The sequence below is a fragment of the Giraffa tippelskirchi genome, chromosome 9 (genome assembly GCF_054371585.1).
Source record: "Giraffa tippelskirchi isolate mGirTip1 chromosome 9, T2T-mGirTip1v1.2.pri, whole genome shotgun sequence".
NCBI lineage: Eukaryota > Metazoa > Chordata > Mammalia > Artiodactyla > Giraffidae > Giraffa > Giraffa tippelskirchi.
This window is the reverse complement of record NC_137283.1, coordinates 43,185,274-43,200,195: the sequence shown is the minus strand read 5'-3', so window position 1 is coordinate 43,200,195 and position 14,922 is coordinate 43,185,274. Positions and strand designations below refer to the sequence as shown.

General features: G+C 36.5%; 1 protein-coding gene across 11 annotated transcripts in view; it reads right to left on the bottom strand.

Moving 5' to 3' along the window:
- The window catches only part of ERC2 (ELKS/RAB6-interacting/CAST family member 2), a 957,804-nt gene that overhangs the window by 628,485 nt on the left and 314,397 nt on the right, over positions 1–14,922 (bottom strand). For all 11 annotated transcript variants that reach the window (XR_014064002.1, XR_014064001.1, XM_081524874.1 and 8 more), the window contains one exon: positions 14,354–14,521. Coding sequence is in view for 9 of the 11 variants with exons in the window: in XM_081524874.1 (XP_081381000.1) it covers positions 14,354–14,521 (168 nt within the window). In the remaining 2 variants the exon portion in view is untranslated. The remainder of the gene's footprint in view (positions 1–14,353; positions 14,522–14,922) is intronic.

The window sequence follows — 14,922 nt, the reverse complement described above, 5'->3', positions numbered from 1 at the left end:
GCCAGCTTCAAAAAAAATGTGTTGGCTCCCTAGAAACTACAAAAAAAAAAAGCTTTTTTTAAATAGTACTCATCCTGAACTCAGGGACTGAATGAAGCATATTTCATGAACTATTAATGCTCATATTCCTTGTTCAGTGGGCACTTTTTTAAAAAAAAAATTTGCCCCTAACTCCTTTTGATGTGTCCTATCAATGAAAAGAAGAGAAGCAAAAGGCAAAGGAGAAGGGGAAAGATATACCCATTTGAATGCAGAGTATCAAAGAATAGTAAGGAGAGATAAGAAAGTATTCCTCAGTGATCAATGCAAAGAAACAGTGGAAAACAATAGAATGGGAAAGACTAGAGATCTCTTAAAGAAAATCAGAGACACCAAGGGAACTTTTCCTGCAAAAATGGGCTCAATAAAGGACAGAATGCTATGGATTTAATAGAAGCAGAAGATATTAAGAAGAGGTGACAAGAATACACAGAAGAACTATACAAAAAAGATCTTCACGACCCAGATAATCACGATGGTGTGATCACACACCTAGAGCCAGACATCTTGGAGTTCAAAGTCAAGTGGGCCTTAGGAAGCATCACCACGAAGAAAGCTAGTAGAGCTGATGGAATTCCAGTTGAGCTATTTCAAAACCTGAAAGATGACGCTGTGAAAGTGCTGTACTCAATATGCCAACAAATTTGGAAAACTCAGCAGTGGCCACAGGACTGGAAAAAGTCAGTTTTCATTCCAATCCCAAAGAAAGGCAATGCCAAAGAATGCTCAAACTACTGCACAATTGCACTCATCTCACACGCTAGTAAAGTAATGCTCAAAATTCTCCAAGCCAGGCTTCAGCAATACGTGAACCGTGAACTTCCAGATGTTCAAGCTGGTTTTAGAAAAGGCAGAGGAACCAGAGATCAAATTGCTAACATCCATTGGATCATCAAAAAAGCAAGAGAGTTCCAAAAAAACATCTACTTCTGATTTATTGATTATGCCAAAGCCTTTCACTGTATGGATCACAACAAACTGTGGAAAATCCTTCAAGAGATGGGAATACCAGACCACCTGACCTGCCTCCTGAGAAATCTGTATGCAAGTCAGAAAGCAACAGTTAGAAATGGACATGAAACAACAGACTGGTTCCAAATCGGGAGAGGAGTACGTCAAGGCTGTATTTTGTCACCCTGCTTATTTAACTTATATGCAGGGTACATCATGAGAAGTGCTGGACTGGATGAAGCACAAGCCGGAATCAAGATTGCTGAGAGAAATATCAAGAACCTTAGATATGCAGTGACACCACCCTTATGGCAGAAAGCGAAGAAAAACTAAAGAGCCTCTTGATGAAAGTGACAGAGGAGAGTAAAAAAGTTGGCTTAAAACTCAACATTCAGAAAACTAAGATCATGGCATCTGGTTCCATTACTTCATGGCAAATGGGGAAACAATGGAAACAGTGACAGACTTTATTTTCTTGGGCTCCAAAATCGCTGCAGATGGTGACTGCAGCCATGAAATTAAAAGACACTTGCTCCTTGGAAGAAAAGTTATGACCAACCTAGACAGCTTATTAAAAAACAGAGACATTACTTTGCCAACAAAGGTCCATCTGGTCAAAGCTACGGTTTTTCCAGTAGTCATGTATGGGTGTGAGAGTTGGACTATAAAGAAAGCTGAGCACCAAAGAATTGATGCTTTTGAGCTGTGGTGTTGGAGAAAACTCTTGAGAGTCCCTTGGACTGCAAGGGGATCCAACCAGTCCATCCTAAAGGAAATCAGCCCTGAATATTCTTTGGAAGGACTGATGCTGAACCTGGAACTCCAATGCTTTGGCCACCTGATGCGAAGGGCTGACTCATTTGAAAAGACCCTAATGCTGGCAAAGATTGAAGGCGGGAAGAGAAGGGGACAACAGAGGATGAGATGGTTGGATGGCATTACCTACTTAAGGGACATGAGTTTGAATAAATTCTGGGAGTTGGTGATGGACAGGGAGGCCTGGCATGCTTCAGTCCATGGGGTCGCAAAGAGTCGGACATGACTGAGTGAATGAACTGAACTGATAAATCTTTGAGAGCTTCCCTACTTTCCTTACTCTTCCCTGGCAGCTCAGTAGTTAAGAATCTGCCTGCAATGCAGGAGACCCTGGGTCAGGATGATTCCCTGGAGAAGGGAATGGCAACCCACTCCAGCATTCTTGCCTGGAAAATCCCATGGACCAAGGAGCCTGGTGGGCTAGGGTCCATGGGGTCACAAAGAGTCATACATGACTGAGTGACTAACTTTTGCTTGTTTTACTACTTTCTGAAATGACAAGATTTCACCATTTCTTGTCCCAGGCACAGACTTATCCATTTCCACAGCAAATATGATGCTTGGAAAGGCTATCACTGCCAGGGATAGATCCTTATTTCTAGGACTTTGCAGGGACACAGTTAGGATATAACAGATACAGATAAGTTACATAGATATTGATATGTTGACATAGATTTTTTAAAACACACATCACAGGACTACAGTATTTTTACTTAACTTGATCAATCTCACATCTGTATCTTCTTCCTCCCAAGTTCTGAAAATCCAAGCTCTTAATGACGCCAACAGAAACACTTATTTGTTTTACCCCATTCTTTGCACACACTTGTCTTAGAATAAATAATTTTCTATAATAAATAATATCCACTACAACCAATAATATAATCACTGAAAAAAGTTTAAGATTCTATGTAGTTTTTTTGTCTGGGACTATACAGTATTTCACTAGAGATGTTACTCAACGTACTGTATTTTATAGGCACCTGGAATAGATCCTCACTGTTTGGGGATAACACCACTAACATTAGTAGATAGATTCATTTGTTTCATTTTCCTTTAACTTTTCAGAAATTGCCTTTTGGGATTTAATTTTGCTTTTTAATTACGTAAAATACACAGTTTCAAAGTAAAACCTACAAAACAAACTATATTCAAAGAAGTCTAAGTTCTCTCCATGTTCACTCACTCTATTAACAAAACCTCTCAAATTTGTTCTTCAATATTATGGTTTGCCCACCATTGTCTTTAAAATCTAAACAAATATATATATATATTCATACATATATTTATACATACATGTGCATTTCTTCAATCTCTTAGGTAAACAGCAGTTTTATACACTTTCCACCAATCTTTTTTTTTCCCCACCTCATCATATATCTTACAGGTCACTCCATATCAACATATAAAGATATTCTTCATCTTTTACACAGCTACATAGTAATCCATTTGTGGATCACAGTGATTTACTCAGTAAGTCCCATTCTGACAGACACGTTGGTTGTTTCCAGTCTTTTACTATTACAGATGATATTGTAATGAAAAATCTTGGCTGTTTTGTATTTTTGTCAGTGTATCTTTGGAATCTACTCCTAGAATTGGGATTTCTGAGTCAAAGGCAAACTTGTGTAAATTGCTAGATGTTGGCAAATTCCTCTCTGAAAGGGGATGTGCCATTTTGCATTCCTAACAGCAATGGTATTGTAGGGCTAGTTTTTCCCCACCAATAAGTAGCATATATTTCAAATCTTAGAAGTTTTGCTAATCTAACAAATGAGCAATAATTTTTCAATGTAGTTTTAATATGCATTTCTCTTATGTATCAGGTTGAGCATCATAAATTAAGGACTACTCACATTTATTTTTCTGTGTATAACCTATAATATTATGATCATTATTCTATCTATATATTGTTACCCTTTGGTTTTATAGGTCATTGGTCCCGAGGGTTGTTTTTAAAAACTTTATTAGAGATAAAAACCTTCTTTTTGCAGCATAACTAGCAAGTATATTGCCCAAGTTGTTACTTGCCTTTTACTCTATGATAATTTTTGCCAGGCACAAATTCTTTATTTCATGTCATCAAGCTTATCAATCTTACATATTTTTGCTACTATCAGATCTTGATTCATAGTTAGGAATATTTTCCCCATAACAAAGTTACAGAAGAGTTAATTCATGTTTTCTCATAATACTAATATTAAAGCATCACCTAAAAAGGAATATTTCCATTGCTACCATGATGCAATGTCTCATCTAATCCTCCCACTACACTTCCAGTGATGCCAAAGATCAATAATATATTCAACAAATATTTTTGCCATTCCTACATTGTGCCAGGCATACTCTCAGAGCTCAGATACTTCAGAGAGTAGTCAAAAGATCCCTTTCTTCAAGAAATTTCTGTTGTGATGATGTTTTCCTTCTTTATAAATATTAGGTTAACAAAGGGTTAAAATAAATACTTCAGTGCATGCAGCACAGTAATGAAAACCCCAGCTAGGCCACAATGTCTCTGAGGAATAAGATTGTATTTTTGTGTACTATACAACCTACATTATAAACTTTGTCCAAGAAAGTGACACTTGAAAATTTAAAGATCTATAAATGAAAAAGGCTCTGAGCATAGAGACAAGTTCTCCTTCTGGTTAGTTACTTCCATGGTTTTACTCAGAGGCCCTGTTACATGCCCAAAGTCTTTATGGATTGCTCTGATAAGCAACCAACAGTTCACTGGACTGAATTTTCCATGAGTCAACCCTAGTGGATATTCAAGGACAAAAAGAAATACAAAAAAAAAAACTTCTCAATAATCATATTATGAATGGTAATGCCAACAACATTTATCTCTTGTTCATTTTTGTATTCCTGGCATTTAGCACTACACCTAACCCACAGAAGGCATTTAATTTAGTAGGCTTATTTAATCTACAGGAGATCCAACAAAGAAGGTTGCCAAAATGATGCTATTTATCTAGCTTCCATATCTTAGTGTTCTGTTTCTTCTAACACATACACACAACCCACACACATACACACAGCAAAAAACAGATATGACTAAATTTTTCCAAATTAAATCTTTAAACTCACGTACATCTTTCCATAAATGTATTTATCAACTTTGGATGGGAGTGACGTTGAGGAGTTGACAAACCCTAATGTCTAGATCTCTGGCAGTCCCAAGCAATTCTCCTAGTCATGCATTTCCCTTTCTCCTCAACTGCTCTCACAAGAGTTGCCAAAGGCGGTCACAGCTATGGAGAACCAACCCTCTGACACTCAGGTTTGCTGGCACTAGCTAAGCAGTCACACTCAGTAAATGAGGAGCTGGGTCTTCTTTTTCCCTTCACATTTCACAAGATCTTAATAACAGAATTTACTATCTGTCCAGTTTCAAATTAACAACTGCCAAGTAATATTTTAGAGGCTGAATATTATTCTATTAATAAGGATTTGATAAATCACTTACACTGAAAATTTTAAATAATACAAAAAATAAATGCAAGAAAACACATTTCACACACTTCAAGAAAGAAATGCTGGCCATAAAAACAAATTTCTAGAGTTAAAACGATCCTCCACTACACAACTTATTACCTCAAGTTGTATTCTCCCCTTTTTAAAAAAATAAAAGAAGAAGGGTGAAATATATGTCTGTATAGAATAAATATCTGTATTTAATTTAACAAGAATAAAGTTCACATGAGAATGGGTAAAAGATTCTTGCAGAAGCCCTGCAATTTAACTTCACTCTTTACATTTTGGTTTGATATGTAAATACACACATAAAGAAGCCCAACCACAGCAAATGTTATCCTTTTTCCAGAGGAATGGAGGCAAGTGTTACAAATGTGGGTCCAGTGTCAGGGAGAACTTAATCACAATGTACACTGGTTATTTCCAAATGGTGATCCCAAAAGGAAAAAAAAATAAATGGAAGTACTTAATAAATTCTGTTTTCCATAAAATTCATACCAAAAAAAAAGAAAGAAAGAAAGTGAGCTTGGAGGTCAGTGAGAGTTTGGTTGGATTTTCCTCCTCCTAAATTCTGTCATCTCCTTTTCTAAAGTGGCAATTTTCAGCTTCCCACAGACATGACATAAATACATTCTTTTTTTCCTGCAAACCATTCACCAGTAGGTAACACTTACCATGGACATGTACTCTCTCACAGATGATTAACTAATTGTGTATTGTCACGTTAAGTTGCAGCTTAATATAGTATAGACATCTTTTGTAAAACAGAAATAAAAAGCACTACTGATCTATTGTTTTTCTTTCAAAGAATATAAAGGGCTCTGACCCCGTATCTCTATACCCCCTCAAAAAAAATGGATACAGATTATGAAAGGATGTAATACAGAAATTAAAATGAATCAGTTATCTTAATTACATGTTGAGCCACACTGTTCAAATAAATCCAAAATGAGCTCAGATAGAAGGGCCAAATTCCTTTGTTTCACTAGAAAAATACATTGTTCAAAGTAAGTTGACAATGGGCTAAGGATTGGAAAGTTTTTGATTAAAAAGGGATTTTTGTTGGAACATTTATAATGAGATTTGAGCTGCAGTAACAATATAAAATTGAAAGCAGAATTACATATAAAATGGTACTGTAAAATATCATTATTTTAGTACAATGGAAAATAAGGTGTTTGTGGTTTTACTCTATAAATTCTGTATTGTCTGCTCATATGTATTCCTTCTTGGCCGTCCTCTAAATAGCCATTCTGATGTCCAAGTTCTTCTGCATCAGCATTTATTTGTGGTGGGGGGAACCCACACAATCAACATCTCCGAGGCTCTGCTTTTTCCCTCCATTTTATTGGCTTTTCAAGACTAATTCTTGTCCACGCATCACACTGGTGTTCAGTTACACAGCAGACGATGAATTTTCCTAATCCATTTAGTGTGCTGACAGGGTCATGTTCACAATTTATAGAATTTCCTTTTAGACATCTACCTATTTCACAGTTGATTAAGATTCAAACTGAACGCCTGTGTTTATGAAGCCAAAAGCAATTTTATACTAACAAGGTGTTAAATATGGCATTTTCTGAAAGCCTGAACAATGACAACAAAAGCATTGGGCTCTGGACCTATGTAATAAAATAATGTTTGTAGCTATCTGCACCATTCTTTAACAGGCCCCCCAAAAAAAGTCACAGAACTGCAGCCAACAACCAGGACACATTTTAATTCCTCCACCACAAGTCTTTCGTATTTCACCTTAAGAAAGCAAGAGTATGAGGCTGACTTGCAAAGTTTACCTGGGTATCTAAAATCTGCAGAACAGCTAAAAATCTCAAGTGAAACCTAGCTCCTTTAAACAATGTCTTCACTAGCTAGATAGCAGGACATTTTCAGCATTCTGGGGCCCCCAAAGGCTGACCCTGGCTCATTTTTGTGTGACCCCAAAGTTTTCACATCATTAATAAAGAGAGAATCAAAACAAAGCCCACAGACATTAGGGGAGGGGAATGTGTGTAGTTTGGCACTGCCATCATACATACCTTCAAAATGAAAAGGGGAAAAAAAATAAAATGCACGTAGCAGAGGTGGTGACCCCTATAATGACTGTGGTTCCCAAGATTTTTTTCCTACTGGTAATAAACTATTTTGCAGACCTCCCAATTGTGGCCACCATGATAGTTATAGCTTTGCAGGTTTATGTCTTTTTCTTGAAGTTAAGAGTGTTATCAATAAAAATTTCAAATGATGCCTTTCCTGGTCAAATAAAAACATTTTAAAGTATGAAGCCAATGACGGGATTAGAATGAAAAATACAAGTGACACCAGGATTTTATTTTGTATATTTTTCACCAACCTCCTTCATTTATTAACTTTAAAGACATTCCTCCCAAGTCTTAAAAGTGATACAATGCACCTTGATTTGGCACTGGGGTGTTTTGACAGTCTTAAAAGTTGGTTCCGTCATTTGCTACTAACTTTTTGAAAAAAAAATTCACTTTTAAATGCTGTGATTATGAAGGACATTAAACAAAAGTCTATCTCAAAAAGAACAATTCTAATATTATCCTTTGAAGGCTGGACTAAAGTGATTAAAAAGGACTTTACTGCTTGCCAGTCAACAGGCGCAAGAGGTAAAAAGGAAAACTGAAATATTTTTTTTAAAGTAAAGGAGCACTCCTTGTAAATCCCATCTTACCTATTGTGGAAAATACAATTTTCAGTCATTTAAAAAACTCCTTTGGTCAACATGTGTGAGTTTAGAAGGAGTAGTTCCTCAAGTATATGAACAGTTTGCAAAGCCCTATGTGAATGCATCTTGTCCCACAGCCCCTGGACACCATAAAGCATTTCCAACTCCTTGTCAGGGTGACTTTTATACCCAAGAGTCCTGGCCTCACCTTGAAGTGTGGTGGAGGATCCATTTCAATCAGAAACAAACCCAGAAACAAGGACCCATAAAATGTGCCTTTTCTCCATAAAACAACATTTTCATAGTCAAAAGCTTGGTTTTATGATTCATCATGAAAACTGACAGCTTCACTAGTTGTGTTATCACACTGAATCATCCATGACTCAGAGGAACAAAAAATGCTGCCATGGGCTTAAAAAGCACCTCCTCCTCCACCAGTACCTTGCACAACCTCCCTGAAGAAATTATCATCACCATTTCTCTTAAGAACGCATTTAATTTTTATACTATAAATGTACAGTATGTGTATCATAGACCATTTAAAGATCACCTGAGACTCTAACAAAAATAAAACACAGTAAGATACTGTTGTCCATTCCTTTTTTTTCCCCTACAAAGGGTGAATGCATGTATAAATATGTACATATATATACAATCCTAAACATTTTTAAAGAAATAAAAATTAGATAATATACAATAAATTCTTCTTAATATATTGGAATTCTAGACTTCATAAAAATGGTATCCTCCCTAAAGTTTGGACAATATCACTCATTAATATGCCCACAGAGCTACTGCTATAGCCACAATGTTACTGCAAGAATTTACAATCTCAGAGTTATTCATTCTTATCCCTATTCATAGACAGTACAGGGTTGTATCTAGTGAGCATTCTTGAATCCCTAGTGAACCTCCCTGTTAAATACAGAATTATAAAATCTGGCATAACCTTTGCCATGAATATTAAATGACATAATATACATCACTTCCTTAACACAAAAAAAGCCCTTGGTCCACTGGGACTCTTGAAAAGTGCTAGATTTCTAGTTAAGAGTGTTAGAACTTGAGAACCCAAGTCTGTCACTCACTGTTCTGTGACCTTGAGCAAGATACATATTCTCTCTGAACCTCTATTTCCTAGTCTTAAAAAAGGGGGACAACAATACCAAATTTTCAAGTTGTAAGTCTAGTTTAAAATAACATATTGCGTGGAAAATAGCCACAGTTTTTGGAAGTCGACAGAGCAGTCATGTCTTATACTTAGTAGACATTCGAGCAATGTAATCAAATTACTAAATCCAAGACCAGTATTCCTCTGAGATTATGGATCCCACATTGTCCAACACCTTGTGCATCATAGATGCTTAATAAAATATTATCAAATAATATGCTGCTTGTTCAGACAAGTTGAGGGAGGGTCTATCTAAAGTATAGCTGACCGAAGCATTTCTAAGTAGATGCAGTAACTCCTGAAATAATCTGTAAGTCTCCTTTTCTCAAGGAGAACCAGAGGGTCAGTTTAAATCAAAACAGAAAATTTTAACATTAACAGTGTAATCACCATAGGAATACTGGAGTGGGTAGCCATTCCCTTCACCAGGGGATCTTCCCAACCCAGGGATCAAAGTAACGTCTCCTGCATTGGTAGGCGAATTCCTTACCACTGAACCAGGAGGGAACCCTTAGCAATATTAGCCTTAAATTACAAGAGATAGAAATGGCTATTTTCATATAGCTTGCGTACTTCAGTCGTCAAAGGAGCTAAACATTTAATTCTAGCTTCTTTGTTTCCTTTTGTCTGCTTTTAAAGAAGCAAAGAGAGATGAAGTTCAATTAAGATTTTGTGTGGGATTATTACCAACCAGTGATAATGGATTCGTGAGTGTTCAAGGTATTCTGATCAGCTCTCTATCATATATCCATATATTCACTATAATGTTGACTCAATAAAGGCAGGAACCAAATGTGGTACATAGTAGTCATTCAAAATATATATGTTGAATGAAAAATTCATGAAATCCATAGGGCAGAGATCTTTAACATGAAACTCTTGGAAATGCTTCAGGGTATATGTAAACTACCTGAAAGTATATATGTTACGGCATGTGAATATAAGTATGGATGTGCTGAGGTTAATTTTCTGAGGAGTGAATCAACAGACTGCATGACATTTTCTTATATTGATGATATTTAAAAACCAAAATCAAAAATGTTATGGATCTTTGCCAAGGAGCTGCCACTAACCTAACCTGCATGTGTTGCCTCTCACCTTCTCAACACTAAACCCATACATTTTTTAATTAACAGGTTGTCAAGTGTTTTCTTTTAGACCAGCAGAAGGTTTCTCTAACCACTTGGAACAGAAGTGAGTATAACAGCAACCATCATATACCACTATCATATAACATATCTTCTAGAGAACATACAGAAGAGGCATCGTGCTCGGCAGTTTGGGAAGCATGCTGGGCTGGGCCAAGTGTACTTGCAAGAAAACAAAGACATCTTTTAATTTGAAGCCAGAACAAAATAGATGGCATTTTCATAGTATCTTCATTTCTCTGCATCATTCTAAGACATAAAAAAGTGACTCAATTGAAATATAAAAGTCTGAACTCAATAAAAGCAGACACCAAAAATTCAAAGGAGACCCACAAAGGTAGAACACACAGAATGGATGGTAAGAGGAAAAGTCAGGTGGAGTATTCCCCCAATATCCTGATATACAATAGTGATAAAAATCACAGCAATGATGATAGTCAATACAACTGATAGTTAAAACCCTTTAGAAGAATCTAAACATTTCTCACATGGACACATCAAGCTGGCACAACGCTGCTGTTTTACAGTCAAGATGTGGAGGCTCAGAAATTTAAGTCTTGTTTACGTCACAGTGATTAAATGGGGAGAGATTAAGGCATGTACACACATCTCCCACTTCTAAATGCTGCTTTTTCATATCAGATTTTACTTCAGATGATAAAATAATAGCTAGGCCTTTCTTCTTTCTAATTTCTGGATATGTTGGCAATTATTCATTGAAATTCATAAAAGTCAAGGCACTAAAGTCAATTTATTATTATCTCTATGCACATGAAATTAATGTGTTGGTTGATAAGGGTAAATTAGTACATGGAAAACATCAAGGGAAGTAGCAAAATAAGATACTTGGCGTTAGGGTTCTTTGAAGCTATTTTAAAAAGTAAAATGCTATGTTAAGAGCTATGTGGTGTCTGTGTGTGTGTGTGTGTGTGTAATTATTATTCCATTGATTTACCTCACACATGTCAAGGAGCATCTGGGCATCTGTACAAGTTAAAACAAATCTATCCAGGAGCCAAGCCACATAGCCACAAACCCAGACAACTTGCTTCTCCCCTTGTCCCACCCTTCAACCTACCACCTCCCAAATGCAAATTGCATGGTGGTAAAAGCCTTCCTTATGGAGATGAACTGTTGAGTCAGTGACATCTGTCACTTTCACCATATTCTAAAAGAGAAGCCAAAGATAGCTAATGGCAAAGGTTTTCCAGAGATGCCAGAAGGCCTTTCCCATTTCTAGAGAAAGTCATCTTTTGTTTTGGCAAGAGCATTCAGTAAAGACTCAGGAATCTACCTGGAAGGAGCTATCACTTATAACCTCTTCCAAGGATGAAAACCATACCTTTCACAGGAATGTAAACTCAGTTCTTTCCTTGTAGGGCACAAGGAAACATCTTACCTACTGAATACTCACCCACTAACCCACATTAGGTAGGGAGACTCTTATTTTCTTCTGTTTGGCGAAGAAGCAGGAAAATCACTTTAATGTACTTTACCGGGCTGCCAAAAATCCTTTGCCTATGATCCAACAATTAGAGCTAATTTCAACCTAAATTGCTTCCTCTAAGAGATGGATATCATTAGATAACTCTTTCCATTTCCATTTACGAAGATTTTAAAAGAAGAAAAAAGGCAAAAGAAAATTCCTTGTATGTTTCCAGCTGATAAAATCATTAATCTCACACTCCCAACTTCAAAGCAGAAAACCAGAAAATCATCTCACTTTCTCTACACATGGAAAATAATTTTTTCTACTTCAAAGTGCTGTCTCTTTATCGGGTCATTTTAATTATTGAATGTGGGATGAAAGCTATCTATATAATGTCACCACTGTCTTTTTCATGAAATATATATAGGTCTACTTAGGACTACATTAATTCAAGAGGTGGCAAAATCCAAGGGGACAGAATAAGAAAAGGGAAAGAGGCTGGGGAATAGAGCACTCATCAACACAAGGCAGTGAAAGGAAGATGGTAAGCTTTTCTAAGCTGACTTTTCTCATTCTTTCCTTCTGGAGGGGAACTATCAAGAAGCCTGGGCCATATCTCAACAGACTGCCTTGCATCTTAAGTTTCCTTCTACCCAATACACAGCAACACAATTACAGTAACTTTACTAGTAGTGATAATATTACTGTCAATGTAAGACAACTATGATACAATCTGTTGCTATGTGAACAACCACTTCAAAGAAAAGCTTATGCCTATAGAAAGGAGGTTAGCAAATCTGGCCCTGTTCAGAGTAAGACTGTTAGACAGAAGACAAGCCAGGCATGCAAATTCCCAATCAATCCTCTCACCAAGAAATCACATGCCGTAAATGGCAAACTTTTTCTGTAAAGGACCAGAGAGTAAATATTTTCAGTACAAAAGCAACCAAAGACAGCACATAGATGAAAGAGTATGGTTGTGTTCTAATAAAACTTTACAAAATCAGGCAGAGGGCAGGATTTGTTTCAATAAGCCAATAGACAAGTGCTACACGGAAATGTTCTATAGCTGTGCTGTCCCATACACTAGTCTCTAATTACATATGACTATTAAACACATGAAAAGTGGCTAGTGTGACTGAGACGCTACAGTCTAAATTTAACTACACTTTAATTAATCTAGATTTGAATAGACCCATGTGCCTGGTGGCTATAGTATTAGACAGCATAGTTCTATAGTATTAGATAGCATAGTTCTATAGTATATACTATACTATATAGTAATAATATATACTAATATAGTATAGTATTAGACAGCACAGTTCTAGGTTCACTGCTATTCACTGCTGTTTCCTCAAATATTATACAAGTCAACCTTCAATTAAGGCATGGTTCACATTTATGCCTTAAAAATTTGAATATCCAAGCTTCTACATTCACAGTGGAACTATACACAACTAGAAGTGGTATTTCTTAAATATAAAATATCTACATCATTGAGGCCAAAATGACAGTTTTGGCTTGAAGCTACCAATTAACTGCCTACTGACCAATGAAGTGCATAAACCGATCAGCTCCATGCCAAGACCTATCCAACCTGGAACCTGTTTCCTTTCTCCTCTGTACATTTTCCTGCACCTTGACTGAGGGCACAGATCTACTCTATGGCCCCAGTAACTCCTACAGAAGATCCAAATTTCCCCCAAAGACCCCAAAATGTATACATGCAAAGACATGGCTTCAAGAGCACAAGAAATGACACGCAACTCAAGAAGATCGCCTCTTATCCATGTAAAACAGGGCCTCAACACAAAAATGAGGAAGAGTCACTGTACTCTTTGTTACTGACTCCATGTAATAATTTATATTCTAGTAACTGTTTTATTTACATAATAACTACTTTGTGTTTTGCATTTCTTAGCAGACCCAAAGATATAATTCAAGGAGAAGAAGCAAGAAAGTAGGATAGCAACAAGTATTTAGTTTTTTTTTTTTTCTAAGTATGAATAAGAAATAAAGAATCACATTTCATTTAAGAGACTGTATGAAAAGTTGAAACAATATCAACTTTCTTCAAAGGGTAAAATAATCTTGAAATCTGAGGACACTCTTTAGGAAGTAAGAAACGTAAGGGTGCCAGGAGTGAAGCCTACACAGATATACAGCACAGGAAGGTAGATGACATTCTGATGCTTTTATGATTTTGGATAAAATGAAACCATTTCAGGTACAATCATTATCTGTGGTTCCAACATCCAAAAATAAAACACCGAAAAATGAAAAAAAAAAAAAGAAAAGCAAACTGTGAAGCAAACTCCTTTGGTAGCATGACCTAACACAAATCAATAGGAGGTTTCTTATATATACGTTAATTATTCTACTTAAGTGTAAAAAGAAATTTTCTCTGCACAAATATTCATATATTTGTTTATGGGATATTGCTGCAACCCCACTGGGAGTATTAGACAATCTGTGATACATGCAACAGATCTTACCTTTCCAAAATCCCCAAGATATCTGATATCCAAGATGTATCTGGCCCCAAGGATTTGGATAAGACAGTCTTCTAATGAAAGCTGTTTGGGTAGGATATTTGCTGTCAATTCAATGTCTACTATCCTGAAACAGTACTTTACCTCAGTCTGAAGAATGGCAGCTCTCTGTTCTTTGGCAGTAAGTGACTCTTTAAGCACTTCAATGTGTTGCTTGCAATCTGAATTCTGATTGCTAAGAGTTTCAAGCTTTGTTTGTAAGGCAAGAAGTTCTGACTCTTTCTTTGAAAGCTCCTGCTTCAGCTGATCAATCTGTAAAACAATGAAATTACAAAAAATTATAAGCTACAGCTCCTATTCTTTACATTTGAAGACTATTGAATTCTCTTAAATTTTCAAGAGCTAGTGATCATTAATCCAACGTGGCAGACCATGAGCTTAAAAATACGGCTTTGGGAGTCACTTAGTCTTAGGGGTCCAGGGAGGCTCTTCAAAGGCGACTGACAATAGAAAACAAGATGCTTTCTATCTTCCACACCACTGAGAACCAAGGTTCACAATGGAATGAAGGCTTCCTGGGCAAAACCACAACTCATCCAAGAAAAAATAAGGTCTATTGACCATGGTCCTCAGAAGGGTCAACAGGGAACTAACAAAGGTAATTACCCAAGACAGAACCTAGACCTTCATTCAACAGCATCATTCAACAGAAG